The 26,702-nt window shown below is 44.2% G+C and overlaps 1 protein-coding gene across 2 annotated transcripts in view; it reads right to left on the minus strand.

Annotated features, from left to right (window-relative positions):
• The window catches only part of ZFYVE1 (zinc finger FYVE-type containing 1), a 33,455-nt gene extending 11,421 nt beyond the window's left edge, over positions 1-22,034 (minus strand). The window contains exons 1-4 of one of the 2 annotated variants that reach the window (XM_059722925.1): positions 21,772-22,034; positions 19,989-20,873; positions 4,912-5,416; positions 2,639-2,853 (exon numbers count right to left, since the gene is read on the minus strand). In XM_059722925.1, coding sequence (XP_059578908.1) covers positions 2,639-2,853; positions 4,912-5,416; positions 19,989-20,486 — 1,218 coding nt within the window. In that variant the 5' untranslated portion in view covers positions 20,487-20,873; positions 21,772-22,034. Of the gene's footprint in view, positions 1-2,638; positions 2,854-4,911; positions 5,417-19,988; positions 20,874-21,706 lie in introns of both variants that reach the window. The other variant, XM_006272561.4, reaches the window with a different exon arrangement.
• Positions 22,035-26,702: the final 4,668 nt, after the last annotated feature.

The raw sequence follows: 26,702 nt of genomic DNA on the forward strand, positions 1-26,702 counted from the left end.
AGAGGATTTTGTTGCTTTTCCTGTGGGATTCAAGTTTGCCCTTGCATGCTTAATATATTTGCTGGGCTTCAAACTAAGTGACATACATTAACTAATATTGATTAAGGTCAATGGAAACCACAGGTAGCGTCATGTAAAATAGTTTAAGTGAGGTTCAGGGCCTGGCTGTACCCTATAAAAAGCTACAATTAGTGTATTCAAGAGCCAGAGTAATGTTGTTTTAAAAAGTTATATTTGTACACGTTTTGATATACGTGCCATGAAAATTGCCCTACCTCCACTAAGCACCCTGGTGTCTATCTTAGGTTTCCCTGCAGTACTGAAGTGTTGAACAAATTGAAAGGGTAGGATAAGCTCAAGTTAAAGATTTCGCCACACTATCTACATTTCATACAGATGAATCTCAGTCAAAATTCCTTTCTGCCAATCCCTCAGGAGATTATGCACGAAGTATTATTATACTAATACTAAAACCTGATTATTCTATTTTGCAAGGTATTTGGAAGAGATCATATCAAGTAAGGGTACACTGTATGATACTGTTTTAAAAAGTACTGTTCATCTTGCCACTGGTTTGGGGAAACCAAGTCTTTCAAGGTCTGTTTAGTAGTGAATTAAGGACAGGAAGTTATATTATTCCTTTCATTTGCACCTTATCACCAAAGCCTCTTTCTTTTCATATGGCTATCACCATCAAGTTAGCCTGCTGACATATGGAACTGCAAGCTCATCCAGCACCTAGCAAAAGAAATTGCCCATACCACCTGTTAATTTGCTGGCATCTTGGATCCCTCTCAGGAAGGCTTCAGACCCAAGTATGGTACAGAGGGAGCTTTTATTTTGCTCTGCCTCAATTCCAGAAAGCTCAAAGGGATTATTAAACAATCTGACTTAACTAGGTCAAGGTTTTGTACAAGGAACATGAAAAAAGCTTCATCTCCAAAGTCTCACACCTCAATCCTCTCCCATATTGTTCACCACCTCTCAGAAGCCAGTGGAGAGCTACTGAAACAAGCAATATACAGATGGCAGCAGAGGTTTACATATCCTTTATATCCAACATAAACAGTACCAGCTGCCAGCTCTCCCAATAATTAACTCAAGACCTGGATGCAGAGCAAATGAACCAAGGCAAGACACTGGTGATGCTGATAAGAAATGAATAGACCTAAAGGACTTATTTCCTTGTAATAACTCCCACCATAGAAATAGGGTGAGGGGACTTCTTTTTAGAGTCAGATTATAATTTTGGAATCTTTAGACACTTTTGCTGGATGTCCACATAGCCATGGTGACAAAAATTGCCGTTTCCATCTGGGAATGGTCTATAGAGTACAGTCTATCCTATCAGATACAAACCTGGGTATAACACTCTGCAGCCACATGCCTGGAAAAAGCTGCAACTGATATAAAATGCAGCTGCCACTATTAGTAATAGATCACTGGGATCACATACTGCATACGTTCTGCCCTCAGTACTGACTATCCACTGATTACAGAGTCCAGTTCAAGGGATCAGCTCTGAAGTCCAGAGGCCTCCCTTAAATTGGCTACAGCTAAATAATATCCCTTGTCCCTCCACAACCAAGATACCTTTTACAACAGCTAAATTCAACTAGACCACTGGAAACATCCCACTAATAGGAGGTAGCTCGAGAATGCAAGAGGAAGATGCAGATGATGAAACTTTCCAACCTAGAAAGAGATAGTAATGGCCACAGAACCAACTACTGTCCAAACTAAATGCAAACTCATTTCTTCAGTTTACTGTGGGGAAAAAAACAAACATCAGTGAGCTAACAAACAGAATTGCTGCCCCAAGCAAATCCTGCAGGACAGTGGGCAAGTAGGAGGGGGGCTGGGGGGAAGGGCGAGAGGAAGGGAGAGAGGGACAAATGGTTCCGAGGACAGAGGACACAGGATTCAAAAGCGGAGGTGGGGGGCCTCTGTAAGGATGGGGGATCCCTCTTGACCACCCCTAGTTATGCTACTGCCAAACATGCATTGGAGAAAAACAAAAACTCAGTCTCCTTTGGTTTGGAAATTAAGAGTATCCCCAGATACTCTGGGGATAATAATCCTACAAATATCTCAGTCCATCTAGTATGCTTCCATTCTCAACACTCCATCTCCTGTTCCCACCTGCCTTTCAATCCGCTGGCACATCTCACTCCTCCCTTTGCCCCTCCTAGCTCCTTGAATATACTGTCTGTATCCCATGCCAAGACTTCCTTGTTTGTAACTCCTTTGGAAAGCCCAACAATTTGGTATGGAAGGTACCCTTAAGAAGCTCACTAATAGCTTCTTCCTAGCCAAGTCTATGGGTTTTGTGATACAGGTCTTCCAGTGCTCCTACAAACCTTTTCACCTCAACTTCCAGAGTCACCATCACTTCTATCTTCTCCTCTTACATTTTCTTTCCCCTAGAAAGAACCACCCAACTTATTCATCTATTATAAGTCGATCTGTACTAAAAGACTGCCTCTTGTCCAGATACCTGGAATTCTGCATTAGCATTCCGTGTATTCTAACTCTGTTAGGTGCAAGGTATTTAGCAATGGTGTTACAAATATGAATAAGGATACTTTGCACATTGGTCCAGCTCCCAGTGAGCCACATTTTGCTACAGATGACTTACTTTCAGCGCTTTGTAGATAACTCCAGGTTGCCGGGGAGAGCGCGTTGTATTGTTCTCCAGCTGCTGCTCTATAGCTCGCCTAAGTCCCGAGAAGTCTGTAGGGGGATTGTAAGTCCTTGTTCCCTTGTAGTGAATTGAGCTGAAGGCTTCGGGGAAACAGCTTAGTTTTCGAAACCGATCCTGAATGAGTTTCTCAGGCACCTCGGAGGGGTGATCTAAAAACACATTCAAAACCAGCAACAGGTACATTAACAACAGTTGATTTAAAACAACACTTAATCATGCAGTGTTTTAACAGTGTCAAGTGCTATACTAACATTCCTAACTAACTCTCATCACACTTCTGTGATGCAGATAAATTGGCATTGCTCTATTTCACGTGTAGGAAAAGGGAAATACATTTTCAAGAGGTGGTCTCTAATTTTGAGTGTCCATCTTCAGACCCTAAAACCAAGTTTTAGAGATCCTTTAAAACTGAAATCACTAGCAACTGCAGTTGCCAAACAAGTTCTAATGTCTTGTTTTATGAGTCCAACCTAGGCACCAAAAATTAGAGGCCATATCTGACCCTAAATAAACACTCCAAAAACAGGGTTTGTTATAACCCTACAGTCCATGGCACCAAGCTGCCACACCACATCATGAGAAGCCTAGTGTTCACAGCCGATCACTGCTCTGTTCTTTAGGCTCACCATTCTCAAGATGATTGTTCTCCATGAAGGCCAGTGTAGGAAAGAGGAAGTCTTTATCAGCCCTCCTCTATGAAACACAACCATAGAGAATGGACACTTTCAGGCCAAATCACCAGCCACACTAACTCCTAGAACCAGCTTCCAGCAATAACATATTCAGACTCACCCCTCCCCTAAAAGTCGCATGTATCCCATAACTGTCCCTCAATTATAGGTAACTGTGCATTGCTGCAAACCAATGTATATTAGGGAGACATGCCACCTGCAGCAATCAGCTGACACCCCAAAGCATATGTTTGTATTACCCTGCATTTGCACACCAAGCCACAAATGTCATTACTGGTCATAATATTAACCAGTTCCAGCATTTGACGCTGACCTCTGAGGTAGCAAATTCTACCAGTTGACTAACATGCTGTGTGAAACGTGGCTTCCTTCACTGATTTAAAAATTACCTGGCCAAGATGAGAGGGTGTTGCCATTTTTACAGGACCACTTTGCTGATTAGAAATGCACTTTAAAAAGACAGGTAGGTGCTGTCCCAAGTCCCTTGGGCTTTCTATTCCCCATGAACTCTCTGGTCAGCTAAAACAGCAACAATAGCGCAAGTTGCTAGGACTTGAGTTGTTGTAGTCTTGCATAGCAGGTAATTTCCAGATGTTCCCAAGCAGAAAGAAGGTAAGCCCTGCCTGTGGTGACAGAGCCACCTGAAAGTACCAGAATTCCCCTCAAAGACTGGGGAGGACACGGAGAGACAAGTGGATTCACAGCACATTTTGAAATGGAGACATCTGGGGAGAAATCTGTAGATTCTCTTGAAGTCAAAGGCAAAACTCTCATTAGTTTTCCAGGAAGCTAAAATTTCACCCAGAGACATGAAGATAAGTAATGTATTTTAAAATATGCTTTATGCAAATTGAGTTTAACATACCAGCAAAGGAAGTGGGAGGCAATGAGAAATGAAAGCACAGTGGGCTACCATCCTTTAAGACACAAATCAAGCCCCTACTGGCTCCACTGCACTTTTATGCTGCTGTATCAGTCCATCTGCCACTGGCCTCCACCATCACAGTCCCATTCCCATGCCTGCTTAGGAAAGGTCCCAACCCACAGAAGTCAGTGACTGTGCCAGGGGCAGGGTACACATTCAGCAACAAGTCAGTCTCCTTTACTCTTGTTAGTATGCAGGTATGATTTATTGTTCATTCATTTATTATTGCAAGAGGACCCTCTGCACCCCTGCCTAAATCTGAGGGTCCAACCAGGTTCACTTTTCCAAACTGTATTGCAGCTTCCACGGCCCAATGCTGCAGTCATCATCCTAGGTTAAAGAGAATCGGACTGAATTCTCTTCAGAACTAGTCAATGCTGGTCCCTAACTGGTGCTTGATATTGCTCTAGGCCACACATTTACTCAAAGTAGAGCCTCTTACCTCCTCAGTCCCTCTGCCAGCCTGGACCATGAAAAAGGCCAGGTCTCAAATCCAGTTCAGATCACTGACTACTAGGTTACAGATTTAGTTTAACAAACAGATCACGTTCAGACACATTTTGATTCTAGACCTCTTTCTCTCTACTTACCAGAGCCCAGGAGCTTGGTGTACACAGTCTCATGAAAGATGATCACTCCAGGACCTAGGGTGGACAAGGGAACATCTAGACCACAACGGGCTGTAGTTGCCTTCAGCTCCTTGGTGAAATGTTTCAGGTAGGCCTCTGAAGCATCCCCAAGGAATTTGAAGAGGTCATTATGGAGTCTGTCAGCACGGGTACGATAGATGACAAGATCAGAAATGGCCAGGACCTTCAGAAGCAGCCGTGTTCTCTGGCTCAGATTCACAGTAGCTCCAAGCAGACCTTCTGTGTCTATTACCACCACTTTGCGGACAGGGTCATAGGCTACCCATACACCAACTGTACAGGACTCTTGAGCTGGAGAGGTCTTGAAGACCTCTCGACCATAGAAGAAAGTGTGATTAAGGGTGTGTGACTTGCCATCTCCAGTGTTCCCAAAGATGGATACCACCTTGAGATGCTGGTCAGGTGTGCAGTCCAGTCTTTTAATAAAGTCTTCTTCATTCTTCACCTTCCAAAATAAGAAAAATGACAAAGATATTATAGCTTGAAACTTGAGAAGCCAATACTATAGCAGTGTCGGCATTAGCACTTATGAGGTTAATAGGGAAAAGCAGCCATTGTTTAAGTCCACTTGCAAGCCTTTCAAGCATATAGAAGCAACAAAGGGAAGTAGTGGCCAAATCCAAATGACTTTCAATGGGACACAGGTTCTTATGTCAGAGGTGCTTTTGAAAATGTTGCTCCCCATCATTACTGATTAAATTAAGCCTCCTTCATATCCTATTACCAGCCTTTCCAATGTAAGGATAGCTTTACTCTACTAGGATTGAATAGCTTAAGCAGGTTTGTGAAAGCTGCAAGACCTGATGTTCCACCTCCTAATTTGCTAGATAATGCCTTTTCCTACAAAAATTAACACACACCAGTGACTAAACATAACATGCCAAGAAAGCAACTGCCCTTCAGTACACCTAGGTGCTTCCCTTGTTCATCTGCATGGATTAAGTTACACTTTTCATTTAGATGAAAGTAGTGTGGGACAATGCTGCTCGGATACTAGAGTAACAGAGGCCATATAAATCAGGTAATTAAACAGATATGGCAAACTCTCGCTAAACACCTCATTTCTGTTGCAGAGTATTAGTAAGCTAGAGCTCAAAGGTTTCATTCCTCCCAAAGTCTTGTTATTGTAGTGTGTCCCTTGTGTAAGACCCCTTCAACAGGTCTTACCTCAAGACAGTGTGGGATATAGGAGAAGCATAATAGAAAAACTTAATGAAAAAGGTCAATTTCAGACTATTCCTCTCGAGTTTCTCCGAAAGGCCCTCTTCAGCTACAAGAGGACAGGGATTCCCCTTCTACTTTTCAGGAATGACTGAGGGGTCCTTGGCCATTCCCCAGGAAAGCCCCTTCCCCCATGTTATTTTTTTTACAAGGCTCCCCCAGGCAAATACAGTTTGAGCATCAAGACGCAAGATCCACAAAGGTCAGGAGGCAGTGAATGGTTTCTTTGAACAGATTTATTCTTAGATCAGTGATTCAGTTCCTTAAGCCTCACCCTACCCCACCCTGCTACAGTCAGATCTGTTAGAAGGATTCAGATTCCACATTGGCAAAAAAAAGTTGGTTTCCCAAAGAGCAGCTTGGAGAAGTATTCAGATTTTAAGGCCAGGAAGCTACTCCCTGGCTCAAAATATTTAAGCGTATTCCCTAGCATAAGGGAACATAGAAAAAACAACCATTCTTCTCACACCTATGGTGACCATGTTATTTTTAAGGAAATCCAGGTCACTCTCCCCCACGCCTCCCAACAGATTCCTGCCACAGGCAGGAGCAACAGAACGCCCTGCCCAACCCCCCCACCCCACCACCCGAAAGCGGCTTGCCAGTTCCACATCTACAAATGCAAAGCAAAGCCCTGACCAGCTTCAGGCCCTGATTTTATTGCTCTATTGCTGACCCTACATTTGAATGGGACAGCCTCAGCCATTGGCGATGCATACAAGGTGCACATGCACCCCGAGATCAGCCGTGTACCCCCTGGAAGTGGGAGTTGCAAAACCAGAAGTCCAGTTTTGTCGCTGGCTTGGCAATCGGCTGCTGGGGACCCCCCCAGACTTAGGAGGCACCAGTTGCCCACGGCCTCAGTTATAGTTATCACAGTACTGTCGTCTGGCCTGCAGGGCTTCTCACAGACCTGTGGAAAACTCCAGGCCCTGCACACTGGATTGGGCGATGCTAGGCCCCCAGGGCCCATTCCTGGTGTGCAGGGCAGGGAGGGACAGCATCAGCCCATGGGGCCAAAAGCTTGAGCACCACTGATCTATACCATCCCAGGCAAGCGTTTGTCAAGCCTGCTCTTCAAAACTCCACAACTTCTCCGGGATACCTGTTCCAATGCTTAACCACCTCCTGGCATGAGAAGGTTCCTTTTAACTTCCGCCTTAAATTTCTCCTGCTGCGATTTGAGACCACTGTCCCTAGTTCCATTCCCTGCAGCCACAGAGAATAATCCATCTCCATCCATTGTACAATTACCTTTTCCTCAAGTATTTCAAAACTGTTATAATATCCCTCTCAGTCTTCTCTTCTCCAGACTAAGTAATCTTAGCTTTTTCAGCCTTTCCTCATAAGCCTGGCTACCCAGACCCCTAATCATTTTTGTTGCTCTCCACTGGATACTGTTTAATATGTCCGTATCTTCCTTGAAGTGCAGGGCTCAAAACTGGACTCCAGATGAGGCTGTACCCATGTCAAACAGTGTAGGAGGATTTCTTCCCTTATTGTACACGTGCCACTGGTGTTTGTGGCAGGGCACTTGAGTGCCTGCCACCTAGAGTCAGCTGACCCAGGGAGTTTGCAGGTAGGGCTAGGCCAGGAAGAGGGAGTCACTTGACTCAGGAGGAGAGCAGGGCTTAGAGCAGGTATAAGCCCCAAGAGAAACTGGCAGTAAGATCTGGGGTTTGCTAAGAGAATACCACCAGCTCAGCAGGATGGCTGCAGCTCCAGAAGGTCAACATGGAGGGTAACACCTAAAGCAGTCTGCAGGTCCTGGGGTGAACTAAGGAGAAGAGAAGATTCCTATGGATCCAGGGAGGGGTCTGGAGCTCAGATTAAGGGGCTGAGCATGCAAAACCAGAGACTGCCCAGGAATCTATTGAGAAACTGAGTGTATGGGACCAAAGGGGATCCAAGACCCCCAGAGAAGGGGCTAAGTGGAAATGAACACCAAATGAGGATGCCATCTGCAAGGTGTGGGGCATGATGTAGAAGAGGAATGGAGTTACGCAATTAGCCCAGAAGGCACGGACCACTGGCACCTGATGGTCATTTGAGAGAAATCTGGAAAGCCCTGAGGCAGCCTCCCTCATATCAAGACATCAAGGCATGGCAGAAGACTGAAGGGGTGGGCGACTGCCCAGAAAGTGAGGGCTGCAGGGACTCCAGGGGCTTCATGGCCACCCCTGGAAGAACACCCCATTACACTTAATACAACCAAGTATGCCACTGACTGCTTCTTCCCCCCACCCCCAATAAGATCACACTATTGACTCACATTCAGCTTGTGGTCCACTGTAACTCTAGGTCTTTCCTCTGCAGTACTGCAGCCTAGCCAGTCATTCCCCAGTCAAAATAATTGCATGCAATTATTCTGGTCTCAAGTTCAGGACTTGGCACATGTCCTTGTTGAATGCTGGTAGAAGCAAAGGGCTACAAAGAGCTACAGCAGGTCAGCTCTATGCAGCACACCCACCAATAGAACAACAATTTATCTTTGTCTGATTCAACTCCTACAAACTCCGGAGCTGGTCCAGGGCCTAGTTGGGCCCAGATGTTTAAGGGATATGAATGTGCACAGCTCTCCTAAAGTTCCCGACAGGCTGGTCACTTGAAACACTGAGCCATTTTACCCCTTTCCAATGTACTGAGGGCAGAATCCCATTTTACTTTACATGCCCAAATGGCAGCTACCTAGCTACATAGCCACTGTCTGTGGCACTTGAGCACACTTGATCCTCCTTCTCCACCTGCAGAGTTATGTCCACACGGCCACTAAACAGGGGCGGTAGGCTGCATAGCTTCTGGGCAGGAACGCAACTCCTATGTGCAGATGCTGGGCAAACATAGGTCTTCAAATTCTACCAGGCCAGAGGAGGAGCTCCCCGTGCTGTAGCTACAGCTGTTAAAATGGCAGCCTAAAGGACTAACTTGCAGCCTGCAGGCTCCTGCCCAGCCACCACTCTCCACACTGCATCTTCTGCCACTGCTGGGGTCTCCAGGCACCTCCTCCAGCTTCTACTTCTTGCCCCTGCCCCAAGATGCGAGGCACCATAACTAGCAGAGCCCATGGAGTCTGTATGGCTTGTGCAGCTGGGAGGGACCCATCTACCATGAAGTTGGACAGCCCTGTTTTATCCTAATAGCCGAGTGATTAGAGCACTTACCCATGAAACAGGAGACCCAAGTTCTAGGTTCCCTTGCTGAGAAAGGGTTTGAACCCGCTTCTCATGCACTTTCCTGCATGAGATACCAACTTGCAATGTACAGGTCTGACATTATCCAGTGCCCCCCACCACTTTGGGGTTATGTTCAGGTATGCCTGTTCCTACCCAACTAAAGTACAGCCTACCAACCATGCACAGTAGCCATGAGGCCACTTCCATATCCAGATTGCATGTGGAATAGGATAACAAGCTATATTTAACAGTACCAAAAATGGCAGTTGTGCAGCTGGGCAATCGGGCAAGCAAAATTAAACAAGATTCTGCCCTATGCTTACCTATGCTTGGCAATACAACTGTGAGACATTCATGGAATGTCAAGAGGTTTCCCCAGCCAACGGCCAATTTCCTCCCAAATTGGGTACATTTATGTCCGTCAGAGAACCTCAGTTTTCATCCCAATTGTAAGGACGAGAAATGCTGGACTTGAATGCTTTTTTGCTTCCCCCCCCACTTCTAGAAAAGGCAACAATCCACCGGGGAGCAAAACACTCAGGTTTCTTCCTAATTGTGGTGATGCCAACAATGGGCAATAGCCATACATTTAACACAGGGGTGGGCAATTATTTCAGGCAGAGGGTCACTTACAGAGTTTTGGCAAGCCATCGAGGGCTGCATGACAGGCAGCTGGGGACAGATAAATATTAAATTTTCTAAATTTTTTAGGGGCCCCATGGGCCAGATAGAATGGCCTGGCAGGCCGCATCTTGCCCACCTCTTATTTAACACAATCATGCATAGCTGTAAAAGCTTCTTTAATTGCCTAAGAGCACCACACCTCTGACGCGATATCAGAAAGCAAAGAAACACCAATAACATAGCAGGCTGACTTCAGAGCAGGAGCCTCCTGAATAACCACGTATGTAATAAGTGTCTGAAACAAACTATTACTGTATTCAGATCATAGAAACATAGATCTAGGAAAGGACCTCCAAAACAACACCCCAGATATCCAACTTCCTCCTGTGACGTAAGATGAGGTATGCTTAGAATAGATCACCCATGACAGAGGTCTGTCCAATGCATTTCTTTAAAACTTCCAATAAAGAACATTTCATAATATCTCTAGGTAGCCCTGGGTGGTTTTCTTCCCCCCCACACACATCTGAAAATAATTTTCTTTTCTAAGGTCCAGCATGAATCTTCTCTCTCACAAAAAAAAAAGTTAAAAAAAAATGATGAGACAAAAATTAATGAATGAATTACAAACTTTTTCCTAATGAAAGTTATAATACCTATTTTTTTAAACTCTTGCAATACGGTTACATCAGTATGCGTCTAAAATCCAGTTTTTAAAAAACTGGAACGAACTCAGAGCAATAGCTCCTTCAACTTAAAGTTAGAACTGGGGGAGGGAATGTCAAATTAAACTTTGTTGGAAGCATTACTATATAGTCTCAAGCATCTCCCCCAAAAGTGCCGAGCTTTTGAAATACAGGGGTCAGCCAATTTTAAACAGTGAATCTCAAAAAAGATTAGCAACAGAGCTGGCAATGGAAAAAATTCAACATACATCCATATCTCCCAGAGCAGCTTGGCTCCCCACAGCACTACTTCTAATGTTTTGGCTGTTTCAATTTTAAATCTGACAAAAGTCAGGCTTCCATCCAGGCCTACATTAAAAAGGCAAAGACACTACAGGTCCATTCCTAGGACTCAGACTCCTAGAATCCAGTTACTGCATCATATTTGAAACTTGCAATCAAAGAACAATTAAAAAATAAATTAAGAAAATAAAACCCTAGCTAATTGTGAAGACCAGTGAGAGAGCACATGTGATGTGATCATATCTGCCTGAATCTGCAGAAAGCCTAAAGCCATGGTTCAAATGCGCAAGCTGTTCCAGCCATCCCAATGGGTTGCTTCAGGAAGCCTCCTTCTCAGTACCATCTCCCAAAAAGGAAGGAAGAGTCAGGCAGGAAGGAACATAGTAGTTCTGGGTTTGTGCGACTACTAATGCTACTTGCTAGCAACACCAGAGTTGAAGTACTGTGAGATGCCCCTGTACATGGCTCTAATTAGAAGTGCAGTGGTTAGAAAGACCAGCAGAGCAGAAATGGTAAGGAGACCACAGTGATCCTCTCTCTATTTGGTTCTCTTCTCTCACTTCGCTTATTTACTACCTGTAATGGTAGCACTAAGAAATCAAGAGAGACATCCCACCCCCCCAGGTTGGTAAATACAGAAAGGAAACAGGGAAATTTCCCCATAATCTTAAAATTTAGGTAGTCTCCAACATGGTTTTCAAAGCTTAAGAGAAACAGGCAACTGCTAAATGGCCTACTGCCCACTTCTCCGCTGTGTCCTCCCCACTCATCGGCCTCTACAGCACTGCTTAATTGAGAAACGGCAGAAATGAGAGCAGCTGCCTGTGGAGGGTAGCAGCAACAAGAAAGAGAGAGGGATCCTGCACATTCACTATAGACAAGAAGGTGGAGAAGTGAGGTGGCAGACAGACAGACTCCAGGATTTTGGATTTTAGATCAGCTAGGAGCCAGTGTGGAAACCATAGGATGGGTTGTGTATTTTGCAAAGTTGCGGATGGCTCCTTTCTCTCTCTCTCTAAAGTCTAAGAAAAGAAACTGATGTTCTCCAAAATGCAGACAGACCCATCTATTGGATGAGAATAGCAGGGCTGCTTAATAAATGAACGAACTACACCCATTACCCAGTTTCACTTGTTACTATTTGCAATGGGAGAACAAAAAACAAGAACTACCATAATAAAGTGGAGGAAAAAAGAAAATAAAAAGAAGGGGTTTGGGGGTAAGAGAAATAATAAGGAACTGGCAAATTCAGTGGCTGAGAAATAAACTCAGATAAGAAACAAAAACTCCATAAAACAGAAATGGGGAGAAGGGGGCAGAAAGCAAGGGAGGTAGAACAGTAGTGGATGAGGGACATGGTAACACCAGGTTCAGACCCATCAAGTAACAGCTTGGGAACCTCTGTAATAGTTGTAAAATCTTGATCTGTGCCACATCTCTTTAATTTTGAAAAAATCTGTAGCCAAAAAGCCTGCTGCAGCACTCGGAGGCTGCAAGAAAGAGGCTAAAGTCAGGTTTTGAATTATGGGGGAGCTGGGGGGAAGGGGGGCTGAGCTCCCCCATAAGAGACTAGAGTCCCTCTGTAAGATTTGAAACAAAAACAAAAAACAACCCACCAAATGGGGGGGGGGGGGGAAATCCTTCAATTTTATTAGGGCATTGTGATGGGCAGCCCAATATATTCTTTTTTTTTTTTTTGCAGACCCCTCCCTCCCCCAAAGTCAAAGTAATTCAAACCCTGACTAAAGCCCTGAAAAACATCCAGATGATAGTGTCTCTGCTGTCAACCTATATCAGTGATTCTCAAATCAGGGTGCCCAGCATCCTGAGGTGCCTTGAGATCCTTTTAAAGGATGCCTCAGGGTACTGTATAAAACTGAGTATGCAAACACCCCCACATAGTTCACAAGATAAACCCAGATATTTCAAGTAGAAATCCATAGTGTAAAACACATTACGACTTGCAAATAATTTGGAAAGGCCACAACAGAAGAATTGCACTATAATTTCTTACACAGTCAAGAAACAAGTGAACGCTAAGAGCTCATATTTTAAGGGGTGGCCTAAATCTAGGTTGGGAACCACTGGCCTACATCAAAATATTCTCTCATCAACAGATAGAGGGAAGCTGTTACAGACACAAAGGCAAATAATAAATCTAGGAGAGGATGCAATCTTCAAGCAAAGAAGCATACTTGGTCCAATTTCTAAGGAATTCTTCACTAGGAAAACATGTTCTATGCCTCTCCATTCTTTCCTCTCTAGAGACTCTGGCCTTGCTCAGGTTGACACTTGCTAAAGGAAATCCACAGTATTTTCAGCAAAGCTATTAAGGGAGTGTATGCAAGTGAAGTACCTAAACCACACTCCTTAAAGAGGGCTTTCCACCCTACACTGCATGTAGAAGTGCAGGTGGAGGGACCATGGGTTATTCTGCTATCAGGACGAAGGTATATCATGGCTGTATAAAATGACCTACAAGGTCTATAATGAGCTGTTTGTGTCAACTAGAGTACTGTGGGTTCTCTCCCATTCATCAAGCACATCAGTAATATCCAAACTATTGGGAGCCTTTTCACTGAGCAGTACATGTACCCTGCTCAATGCTTAGTATGAACAAACTTAATTTCTTATTTCTGAAAAATAGATCTCTGCTCTCTCTTTGGAAAGTCCCAGGCATGGACTTGAGATCTGGAGCTGCACCCAAAGGGCAGAAATGTATCAACTGGCAAGGAAAGAGGCTGCTGGCTGTGGAAGTGTCAGCTGAAACCCAATATAGGAGGGCCCTCCTTTATCTTTAAAAAAAGAAGAGTCAGAATCTTAGTACTTACCTACAGTAACTCCAGCTGCAAAAAGGTTTCTTCATCCGGTACGACTGTCTGCAGAGAAGCTTTCTTTTTGGTTTTTGTTTTTTTTGCCAAATTTAACTAGCACAGGAGGTGCAAGTGTCTTCTGACAGCCGCTCCATGACCAAAGATCAGACAGTTCATACCATGCGCGGAGGACTAATGACATAACTGACCAAATCCACAACTCGTTGGGATTTAGGAAGTTGCTTTCTCTACTTCAAGTTCATGCTATTGGTGAGGCTATACTGGAGGACTGAATTCAGCCATTAGGTAATAAAAAACACACAAACACAAGAGCTCAGTAAGCCCACTTCCCATGATTATTAAACCAAAGTAACAAGAAAAGGTTAAAAAATGCTTAGAGCATCTACTTTAGTAATAGTATTTCAGTAGAACCTAAGAGGTTTTATGAATCAGGTCCCCAGTATATTAGTTTCTGTACACACAAAACAAGACAGTCCCTGCCCCAAAGAGTTGACAGTTTGTGGGTGAGAGAGATGAGAGATTAATTCAGAGTTATAACTGGAGTAATCTCAGCACAACAGCCACACTAGCCACAGCCCACTTTTCTGTAAGCATCACAGCAAGGAATTTTGAAGGAGAATAATTAAATTACCCTATTCCTTTGAACATAATAGGCACTTTAAAAATTAAACAGGTCTTCTAAAAATAGCCTTCATCTTAAATTTGAGTAAAAATAAAGGAGTAAAAAGCTTTTTTATGTACCACAGATGTGTCTTGATTTGATGGATTTCATTTTTAATTGAGGGTCAGAAAATGTATGGGAGCCTTACATAGGAAGAACAGAGATAGGACTTAACAGATCTTAAAAGTAAAAATAAGGTACTCATGTAGGATATGGTAGAGAAAGGGGAGCTAGTAGAGGGATGCAAGAAGGAGTGACATGGTCCAAGCAACAAGATTGGAGAACTATCTTTACAGCATTTTGGATGGATAAAAGCAGGGCTAGAACACATTTGTCAAGACCAGCAAGAAAAAGACAAGTTACAAAGTGATGAGTTTTAACTAAAGATGCAGCCTTTCCTACCTGTCCTAGGTGCTTTGCTTTGCTTTTTCGTGTTCTTGTGACAGTACTTAGCAGAATTTGCAGATTCACTGGAATCTGACAGGCCGTGCTGTGTGAGTTTCTGCTATGGCCTCAAACTTGTGAGCTCTGGGCTGTCAACTTTGTGCCTTAGCACCTATGCCTATGTAGAAGGTATACACAAGATACAAATGTAGCCTGGATTTGAGGACCTAGCATGAAGTCAGAGTTGAAGATGATACCATATTATGGGCCTGTATGGAAGGTGAAATTATGTTGTCCATGGTCCTTGAGACGAGATAGCAAGGTAAGGGAAAGATTAAAAGTTTGAGTTTTGGCAATGCTGGTTTTGAATTGATGGCTAGATATTCACAAGGAGCTACCAGAGATGGGCTGAAAATTTAGTCTGAACAGAAGAGACAGGTCTGGAGTAGTGAGATAAACTCAAGATTTAATTTTATTTATATTCCACCCAAGTTAGCTCTAGATTGTAGAGATCGAAGTGGAATTTGCATTTCTCTGTGGATATCCGAGTAATGCCATGTGGAAAGTTGGAGGAGCTTCCTCCTGGAAAAAAAAAAATGCTGAAGGGTAATTAGAGAAGTAGGAGAAAAAGCATGAGAGGACAGTCACAAGAGCCAAAAGAAAGCACAACATTTCAAGAAAAAGAGCATGGCCAATGACAGGTGAAGGAGGATGAGGATGGAAATTTAGTAAGTTGTAAAATTTAGCTAGGAAGAGGCATTACTGCCTTTAGCAAGAACAGTTTCAGTTTAGTGTAGGGAACAAACTGAATTTAAAAGATGGTCCAGGATGGAATGAGGAAGAAGAGAACTCTAGGCAACAGTTGTATACAACGCATTCAAAGAGCTTATAGACAATACGGCACAGGTTGGTGATTGCTCATGTGTGGGGAGATAGGAATGAGCTTCCCAAGATGGAAAAGACTAAACCTGGTTTATTTAGTAAGGTGAAAGAGCTGGAGATGGGTGGGTGTGAAAGGAAATCAGAGCAGGAGACAGCAAGTGAAGAATTTCTGCATCTGTGACAAGAGAAAGTATTGTAGGAGGGGAGGGTGAAGGTCACATCATATTTTATCAGTTTTCTCTTGGAAGAAATTGATGATAGCCTATGTAAAGACAGAAGTCAAGGCAAAAGGAGAGAACAGTGTCAAAGATGGCTGGGGCATGAGATTCATAGGGGTTAAACTGATGCTGTGCCATCAACAGCAGGCAACTGGGCTTGAAAACTTGAATTAAAAAAAAAAGTTTCCTTCTACTCCTATGTTCTTATTTATGTTGGAGAAGTATACCCGTTCAGCTAGGAACGTATAGACCTGAACAAGAAGAAAATTAAATTGGACTAAAAATTAAAATAAGCCTGGCTATAGGGTTTCTGCTAGAGACATCTGACAACATGAGAGCAGGAGCATGTTGAGAAGAGGCCAGGGCTGCAGGCTGGCAGAACAAACCTTGTGATGGAGAGAAGAATAAAAGTCAGGTGTGGAGAAGTATGAAGAGAATCAATAACCATATTATAGGAGAGAGGAAAGAGGAGATGGCCAAAAGAAGAGAAGAAATCACAAAAGTGGGTGGACTGGTGGTCCTAGAAGCCAAGTGACAGTTTCTGGAGAGTGGTGCGTCAGGGAGCAGTAATTCAGCAGAGAAAACAAAGATGAGATAAGCAGTGTTTGGTGAAGACAAGATTAGATAGATTATTCTTACTGCAAGTGGGACAGTTCAAGTAGCACCTGTAAAATTAAAATATGATAGCAAGGAAAAAGGAAATAGGCCCCTAAAGGGTCTTCTGAGGTATCAATATGGAAGCTAAACATGACTGAGGATTGAGAGGGGGAGAATCCAGAATTGATGAGGGAGGCTGGCAGAAAATAAAATTAATGGTAGATGACAGGAACATGGAGGGGGAGAAAAGAGAAGATATGGATATTTTGAAGATCTCTCTGAGTTCGAGTGAGAAGTCCAACATCTCCCCCGGCCATCTGGAGGGCAGCAAGGAAGAGGCCTCCTTGCAAAAGAGGACAGCTATGGACACCGTGTCAGACAGAGGGACACAGATCACTTCAAGAACCAGGAGCTGAAGTATGAAGAGGCTGCAGTGAATGTGATTTTTTTTTTTTTGCCATCTAATGCACATCAGACCTTCTAATGGTGGCCTGAGCAGGAGATAACAGAGGAAAAGGGAAGAGAAGCAGGTAGAACTAGTATGAACTGTAGAGGAGTGAGGGTAACAGCAAATGTAGGGAGAGTGGAGCATGAGCACAGATGTGGTGATGCAGAAAGAGCTATGCGAGCCACAGCAAGTTACAGATGACAAAAAAGAAGCATAAAATATGCTGTGGGAGTACTCTGGGAGGTACTCAAGCAGCTAGGGGACATGGCCCCAGGAAGGCAGGTGCTGAGGTCCTACCCCAAATGGTAGGAGTTTAGTGGTTAAGGAGCACATCTCTTCTGGAAGGAGGAGGCATTGTTTTATAGTGAAGTACCTGGACAGTCAGTTAGGCGAGTGGTTCCGATTTTGATCTTAATTATTGGTGCATTTTAGGAAACTAACCAAAGGGTTAACTCCCACTTGTGGAGCAAGGATCAGTTAATGGGCACTATAGTGATGAGTGCCACCAAAGAACCTGTATTTGACCTGGGTAAATTTATTTAATCATGTAAAACAAATAGTTGCCTTTTTGTAAGTGGTTTAAACTATGGTTTTTCCTGGCTTGTCAGTAAATGGAATTCAGACAAGCCCAAGGGAATTATAAATACAGAAGGTTGATTTTCAATATTCCTGTAGTCACAGGAGTGACCAGGTTGGAGATGCTCACCTGAACCTAAAAGAAGATTCCTAGCTCAAGGCTCCAAAATGGAAAATTAAGTCATCATGTTCCCCTTGCGCTCTTAACACAGCTGCCTCTGCCCAGAAAGACTAGACAAGAAAACGTCTTCATAAACGCCAAGTTTGCTGAAGGAAACTTGTGTAAAAATCAGCAAGTCTTTAAATAAGCATCAGTTGATATACATGCCGCAACATCGTTGCCACCTCTAGTTTTACAGCAATCTTCATGCAATTCTGGAATGGGCAAATCCACCACTTACACTGATCAGAAATTCACCTGTCCCACTTTTTGGGATGAGTTGCTGTTCTAATTGCTAAACCTCAAAGTTCAGAAAAGCAATTTGATTATAGAATAAAACTGATCAGAAAGAAAAGACAACTGTAAGTCATGATTTTATTTCTGTGTGACACCACCCCAAAAAAGCACCTGCAGCGTGAAAATCCAGTGGCTCTTTTTTCCTTCTCTAAAATAAAAGATTTTGCACTCATAAGTCAGCTTGCTGATGATGCATACAGGAGGAAAAGCTTGATTTGGTTCTCTTACAGCAACTGGATCTTCAGGACTATTGAGACCAGAAAAAAGGAAGATGTGTAGACAGCTATTCATATGACAGTGCTTTTTAAGGGCTCTGGGCTTACTAACAAAAAGGTCTCCGCTAAGTTCTAGCAACCAGGAAGCAGGACAACAGAAAACACAAAAATGGAAACAGGGTTGCAATCTGGCTGTACAGGATGTTAAGTGTATATTCTGCAACAAGGAAAGGAATATTTCAGGTTGGGACATTACATGAAGGCAACACACTTCAGATGTTGCATCAGAGAGCCTTTCCAATCCTACTTCTCCCACCTGCTACACAATGTAACAAATGGAGGCACCCCCTCAGCTAGATTAACCTTATATAGTAATAATACAGTACAGAACTTGTTTTCAACAGGCAGCTAAATATTCACGTAGTAAAGATGTCATCAATTAACATATGCAAATTCATGCTAGTCTCAATTCGTGAGCAGCTTTCACTGTGGGTGCGTAGAAAAGTACATTGCAATCAGCCTAAATCGTCACAGATAGGATGCTGGAAAAAAAGTCTGCATTTTTTTGTAAATTGGAAGGTGCAGAAACAAATGCAGAATGGAGCAACTGAGGACTGCCACTGATATCTGAAGGTTTTTTGGAGGTCATCTTTGACCACAGGCAATTTGTAAGCCTTGAGCTGGGCTCAGGATGCATTAACAGTGCAGAGGGAAGTAACCAACTAAATATAGCTCTCTCATAACTATTCAACTTTAGGTTAGAATTCAACTAGTTAAGATCCTGCGTCAAACATCAGAATGATGGCATGTGAATGATCAACTAACTAATGAAAGACAAAGATCACAATGCTGATGCTGCCATGTGCAGTTATGAATATCTAAATAGTTGTCCTGAGTATGAAGTCACCAAGTGACTTCACGTTTCCATCCTATGACTTGTGTATGTGATCTAGTGGATTGGGGACTAGACCAGGAGCCAAAAGACTAGGTTGAATTTCTACTTCCATCACTCACCTGCTTTGTGACTTTGGCAAGTTACACCACCTCTTTACCGCTTTTTATCCCCATTAGAGATTAAAGATAACAGTCTACAAAATAGACTAGCTTTGTAAACTGTTTCTGGAGGTGCAAAGATAAAATTTTATCACTGCACTCTCTCCTTATGGGTCATTCTGAGCTGAAAAAAGTGACTGTGGTCATAACTGTCAAGCATATCCCAAAGAAATGGCACACTCCCCAAAGTCATCCCATTTACCTCAGTTTTATTCAGTCAGAGCCCACTTAAAAAAACAACCCAGCCCACACACACTTGAGCCCATAACCATACCTTAAACACGTAAACATGGAATCCAGGGCTGAAATGGCAATTCCACACTAGATTTTCTTATAAAACTTCACCATTTCTTCCATAATCCTCCCACCCATGGTACCATCTCCCATGTTAGTTGGGTTTTATTCAGGGATGGGTAGCCAGCCGCCAGCTCTTATCCTGAGACATTATCCCTCAGTTCAGCCAGCCCCACCTATTGATACAAAGGCTCTCTCAGAAGAGATTCTAGCTATGCACTACACAATGGTCTTAGCAACGTGGCCTTTTAAACTACTTCACAAGGAGGGCTCCTTGTTGGATGGGCACATTCACAATCTAATAATGCCGGAGAATTCCTCTGCTTGAGGAATTCCTTAGTCTAACAGACTACTAGGTGCAATTAGCACAGAAACTAGACTTGTTCAGTCAAAAAGCCCTGACAGTCTTTACCTGAATCTCCTCCGTTTCATCCACCAAGAGGAAACTTACAACCTTCTCCGTCATTTTCCTCCTCTTAGTCTCCTCATCCATCCCATCCTCTTCATCCTGTTCTTGGGGTTTGCCAACATTGTATATTGCAATTGGGTGTTTTCTTTTGTTTCCTCCAGCATGCGTCCTCTTCTGACATTCCACACAGAGGTTTATTTTGCACATCTGGCACCTCACTGCTGCCCTTTGCCTTGAGCTTGTTGCACTGTTATGCATTATATTCCCATTGGCACCCTTGCAGAAGTCGCAGTAAGGGACATGACCAGGTTTTATACGGGTCCGTTCGTGGTTTCGTAGCCTTTCCTGCTTATGCAGTTCCTCTTCACAGCGCTGGCATTGTAGGCTCCCACATTCATCACACTCAAAGATTGCTTCATCAGTCCCGCTGCAAACGTAGCTTTCCTGGCACATAAGTGCAGTGTTCTGTCCTTTCTCTGCTGTTTGTGTATGGGCACTCATCTTCAGATTTTTTAAAAAGTGTTTATCTGACGTCTTAATCAAAATGTATATAGATGTTCAGTTCTCAATTGTAAAGTTAGTGTCTTTGCAAGGAGGAATAAAATACTGCAAAAAGTCTATGGTTCCTTAATTTCTTTAAAAGGAAAATGGCTGCTCCTGCAAAAATATGTACCAATGTGCATACTGAGCGTCTGGGCCACAAAATGTTTCGCGATCTGTAAAGTGCAAACAAAGTGTTCTCTCTAAAACAAACTTAAACAATGTAGCTTGCTTCACATAGAGACCAAACTGCTAACCCACTTGTATTCCCTGATTAACCAGAAGCTGTAGTTTCAGTGATGTAAAGAAATCACTCTGGTGTATGTCAGTAGACTTTGCTTGGAAGACCTAGAGCAGAGAGAAAGAAAGAGAGAGAGAAAAAAAAAAAAAAAAAAGGATGAATTTTATTAGTAGCATACAATCTTCAGAAAAAGTTAGACACTAGAAATACCATAGTACGGGGGGGGGGGGGGGGGGGGGGGGAGGAGACATGGACAGACACACACACGCACACAATTGTGTCAATACTAGAAAATTCTCTGCTTTCAATCCACAGCTAAGCTCCTCCTCCAGAGTTCACAGTTCTCTCGGGGACTTCCCTGATCTGTTGTGGTTTGTTTTTTTCCCCCCAAACAAGACATTCTCCATGCACATTCATCCCAAAGCAGCCACACACAAAAGTGCAAATCATTATCACATCCATGCTGACGCTGGATAGACAGATCCCCTCAGAGGCAGATATGCGCACAGCCTTGCCAAAGCGAGGTCTTGGAGACAGAAACGTTGCACAACAACGGGCCTTTGTCTCAAACATGCTCGTGGGTCAGCTCACACAGGGAGCCCAAGCAGTGTGTGGTGTGTGCCATGTAACATCATGCAAAGCCAGCCAGCTGTTTATATTTTGCTCAGGTCTCTCAGCTTCCCTGAGCCCAACCAAAACACCAGGTTGCCTGGGGGGAGGGGGTGCTCCAAGGAACAGCTGGATTTGAAACAGTCTCTGTGTCCATGGGGCTGGCACCACACCTACACCCTGCCTGTACTTGTGGGCTCCTTCCCTGGTGCATCTAGGGCGAAAATACACCCCACCCCCCACTTAGTCACTTGGTTGTCAACAGGCCCGGCCATAGCAAAAGGCAGGCGGATCAGCTGGTGACTGGGCCCTGTTCCCTCTGCTCACCTACCTGGCACCAGAAAGACTGCGCGACTTTGTCTTTTTAAACATTGGGGGGGGGGAACCACGCCGCACCTCGGGGCAGCCCTGCCGGTCGCTCGGCAGCCGCGGCAGCCCCCGGGGAGATCCTGGCACCCGGCTATTGTTCACGACCGGCAGGGGCCTCCCCCTCCCGCCGGCGCTCGGGGCCCCAGAGGCCGGTGTCCCGGGGCGGGGGCGCGAGGCTCAGCCCCACCGTGCGGGCTGAACGCCCCAGGAGCTGCCGGCCTGAGCTGCGCTCCCCGGCGCCCCTTGTTGTCAGTGCCGATCAGCTGATCGGGGCACCCCGAGCCGCTTTTCTTGCAGCGGGGGCAGGAAGGGGCGGGCCCGGGCATGCCGGGAGTGGTAGTGCCGCCGAGCCTGGCCCCACTGCAGCAGGCGGCGGCCGGACTGCAGCTCCCGGCGTGCACCGGGGCCGGGCCCGGGCCGGCCGGGGCGTCTGGGACGTGTAGTTCCCCGGTGGCTGGCGCCTGGGGCCGGGGCCGCGGTGAGACGGGCGCGAGGATCTCGCTGCTTGCTCTGGGCAGGCGGGCGGCGAGCGGTGGGGACCCATAGACAACTCCTCACAGGCGGGGTGTGTTGTTGGTAGATTTGGCCCCAGTCCCTTCCCACACCTCCCAGACTCTGGTGGTTGTTGGCTCCCCTCCACACTCAGGCTGGGGAAGTCTGTGGGCTTTGCACTGCCCGCTGGAGCCGGGGTGCTTTCCCCTGCTGGCCAGCTGGGCCCCGGGGCCACAGGCTTTTCCCCTCATAGTGGTCTACCCAGGGCCATTTTTTTTTATTAATGTATTTTGTGTTCCAGGTCAAATCAGTTCCAAATCACATCAATTGAGCAGAACTCAGTTGTTCCAAAAACCATATGGATCGAGCAGGTAGAACCATTGGCACCTGGGCATGGCGCTGCACCCCCTGTGAAAAGGTGCGGGCAGTTGCTGCTCACTGCCCCCTCTTGCTGCCAACACCACCAGCAGCATCTGCGGGCAGTCCACAATCGCCGCTAGCCACTGCCAAAGCTGCCAGTGGCGTCTGTGGGTGGTCACCAACTGCTGCTCAGTGCTCACCACCTGCAGCCGCCAATGGCACCACAGCTGCTGCCACTTGCAGGAGCTTGCCATGCCCCCCTCAGCCTCCAGGGGCATGCAGCATTCATGGGCAGAACCCAATTACTCTAAACACCATGTCTGACACTACAGCCTGTGGGCATCCTCTGACCCAGGCTCTCACCCTGGGACTTAAGATACTCCCAAATCCATTGGCAGGCATCCTATGCACAGGCCCAAGCCCAGACGTCTTGGGGTTCAGATGCCCCCACTTGATCTTAGCCCACAAGAGGACCAGACACTTGATCTTCTTGGGCACAAGCTGGGCATTAGGGTGTGTGATGCCTTGGACAATCTCATCTAACTCAGGAACTTGCAAGCCTGATCCTCCTGCCTGGCAGTAAGGGCTGAGCAAGTGGGAATCAAAGCCAGTTCAGATGCCCCACTCTGGCACTAGGTCCAGAGGTGAAGGAGAAGCATGGCTGGTCCAGCTTTCCCTCTTGTTTCCAAGCCTGAAAGAGAAGATATGTTATCTGTCCATTTCCATCACCACATCCATACACTGAGGTCCTGGAAATACGTGGGTCTTCTGTCCTATCTCAGCTGTATTGAACGCCATGTTCTCCAAGGCAATTGCTCCTAGGTTAAAGTGACTACTGAAGATGGAGGCTGCCATTCTTAATAATTGGCCCCTTCCCTCATTATTATAGGTTCATTCAGTGGAAACAGATAACTAAAATAATAGCAGTCTCCTCAGAGGCATAACAGGGCAGCCAGGTACTCACGGTGGTGGCAACTTGTGGCTGCTGGTGCTGCCAGTGCAGTTGCCCAGCTGCGGCAACAAATATTATTTTTCTATCTCCCCTCCTCCCAAGTTGGTGCTTGAGGCTGTTGCCCCAATCATCTTGCCTTAGTTACACTACTGCAGTCCCCAAATCCAGAACACAGTTGTTTCTCTCTTCTCTGCACAAAGATATTTGCAATACGTTGGTGGGGAAGAGAACACAAGTGAAGAAGTAAGGACAACTCCGATATTGAGAGGTGAGCCTGACCTGGCCTGAACCAGAACTCGGTGTGTGATGTTGGAAAAAAGGCCTGCTTCTGAGAGTAGGAAAACTACCATCCAGATTCAAGAAAACAGGCCATTGCACATTCATGTAAAAGAAACAAAATTACACCAAAGTTACCTGATTCCATTACCAGTTTCTCTTCCTAACTGGTATAATCCATAAGCCCCTAAATTTTAGCCAGCCACCTGGATCAAAATAGGTAACAGTAGTAACCAGAATGGGGTTCACAAAGGTTTTAGCATCAGCGTCTTTAAAAAGCCTGCTGCATCTTAACGGCTTTGCCATTTGGCATCCTTGGCATGGTTTTGTACAGACCTTTTCCGGAGGATTCCAAAGTAAATAACTGGGTAGACCTTAGTTGTATCTAACAGAACTATGAGACTATCCACACTGCCAGTGGAACTGTATTAGGAGGCCTCATTGCAACACATCACAGACCTTAACAAGGCTTCTGAATCTTAACAATTGTTTGGATGTGACCAAGGCTTCACCACAATTCAGAGGCATTGTTCAAGCATGTAAAGTCCCATTTATGCTACAAAATTAAAGTATATTTCAATACCTGTATACTGCAGATGAGTTCTGCATTTGTTGCATATTTGCAGGGTCTTTGTGTGTGAAATATGTTTTCTCCATTCCCTTCTGCTGTTCATAGATGATGATCTGTGACAATAAGTGTAGCACAGCAATGAAATACTCTTACTTATTCTATTTCAGACTCTTACAATAACACGTTTCCAGTCCATTGTTTGTGTATTTGGTAGTTTATAGGGTTCGTGAATCAAATTTACTGAAGATTATGAAAGCAGACTTTCTTTTCTAAGCCTAATGTCTTCAAAATAAAAACTGGAAAATGTTGATAAAGGGATGTTAAACTGTGCCTATACCACATTGGGGTGAAAAGAAACCTTAAACTATCACACAATTATTAATAAGAAACTAAGGAATTTTTATATCAGAGAAAACCAATGATCTCATCTAGTCACATATTATATTTCTAACAGTGACCAGAATCTGGCATTTTGGAGGAGACAGATTTAAAACCTCAGGATCAATAGACAGGTCAGTTGTGTGTCATGTGCATAAAAAAGTGTTCAAGTAGTTGCCTTTTACTCTAATTGGGTATCCTCTTGGGAGGTTTTTTTGTTTTGTTTTGTTTTGCTTTATCAGAGTAGAGAGGGTAAAGGAGGCAGCCTAATTTATCTTTTTTATACTATTCATTACTTTTGATACCTCTGCTGTGTTCCTGAGTTCCTGACTCCAGTGTTGCAGGATTAGGGACTAAGGCTCAGATACTCATTCAAAGGGATTTAGGCACCAAACTGCCTTTGTGAATCTGGCCCTAAGTGTCTAGGTACCGAGTGTTATGTGATGGCCACTTTGTAGTTACGTCTCCCATGTTTTGGGTGCTGGTGTACCTGGAAAAAAATTGTTGCTGTATGTACTGACAGTAATTGACGTTGCTGTTGTCAGATTTCACACCTAAAAAGTCCTCCTCTTTTCATCCTCATTCTCTGATTCGATGAGGTGTGATGCTTAGCATTTTGTTTATATAATGGCAAACTTTTCAAGTACTCTTCTTGAATTATTTTCTGTTCATACCATCCATCTTATAGACAATACTATTTGTGCCTTTTCTCTTACGTATCTCTCTCCTGAAATGGTAAGAGTATCCATACAAGAGTACAAAATTACTACAAAAATGTTATTTCCTTTGTCTACTTGCTCTTGTTCTGCTGCTTTCTCCTCATTCCCCTCATCACAGCTCATATATTGTCCCTATTCCACCATCTTACATTTGTTTTCAGAATCCAAACATTCTTGAATGAGCAGGGTCTTTAGACATCTATCATGTTCCTGTCTGGTAATTGCTCTTTCACTTGTCCTGATTAGATAGTTCTTGTTAGAAATTAGCTGATCTGCATAGTAGATGTCAAATTTAATATACAGTTGAAAAAAATATACAGATACAACCTGTTATCACATACTGTATTTAAAAACCCGTTTAAAACTTTTAATGTCAATTTTCTTAATTCCACCTTAGACTGAAAATAATTTAAAAGAAAAACACATTTATTTTTCCATTTGTGCATACTTTATAAATATAATAAAAATTCCTGCAATTGAGAATTATAATTCAAGCATTTGATCCAGCAGATCCTTATAATGTCTGCAGTGTTTGCCCTGCTGGAATCTCGTTTATTGCACTGAAAATACTCTTCATATGAAGCACTGTGTCCAAGCATTGCAGAACTGGTCCCTTAATTAGGCCTATCGGAGAGGTTGATGACAATGGAAAGGGGAGCACAAAAGGTAGACATGATGGCTACACATAGTAAAGTTAGTTTATTTATTTCTGTTATATATAGTATGAAAGTAATTTTAAAGTCTCACATTTGTGACTAAAAATAATAGAATCAAGAACACTGCTATTTGTGCTACTTGTTTTTCGTTGCTCAATTATTTATTGTTTTCTGACTTTCAAGTTGCCTTGTTTGGGTGAGCCGGGTATGTGCTATAAACCAGGGATTGGCAACCTACATCCCGCAGCACCATTTGTTCTGGCCTACAGGTCTAGGGCACCAGCAGCATTTGGTGGCAGGGGCCTTCAGGGGTGGGTGCTTTCCATGTGCTGCCACTTGGAGAAGCAGTGGCAAAGCAAGTGGGTCCTAGCATGCACCTGTCTGCTGCCTATTAATTTCGGACCAGAGCAGAGTCATTCTGGCCCATAACCTGAAAAGGTTCCTGACTTCTCCTTTAAAATTACGGTGCTCTCTCCTGCCCCTAAAATTCAGACACAGTACTAGTCCTTCAATAATAGGTGTATATTGTCTCTGTATTCAGTGTAAACTGTGTT

This window comes from Alligator mississippiensis, chromosome 2 (genome assembly GCF_030867095.1).
Source record: "Alligator mississippiensis isolate rAllMis1 chromosome 2, rAllMis1, whole genome shotgun sequence".
NCBI lineage: Eukaryota > Metazoa > Chordata > Crocodylia > Alligatoridae > Alligator > Alligator mississippiensis.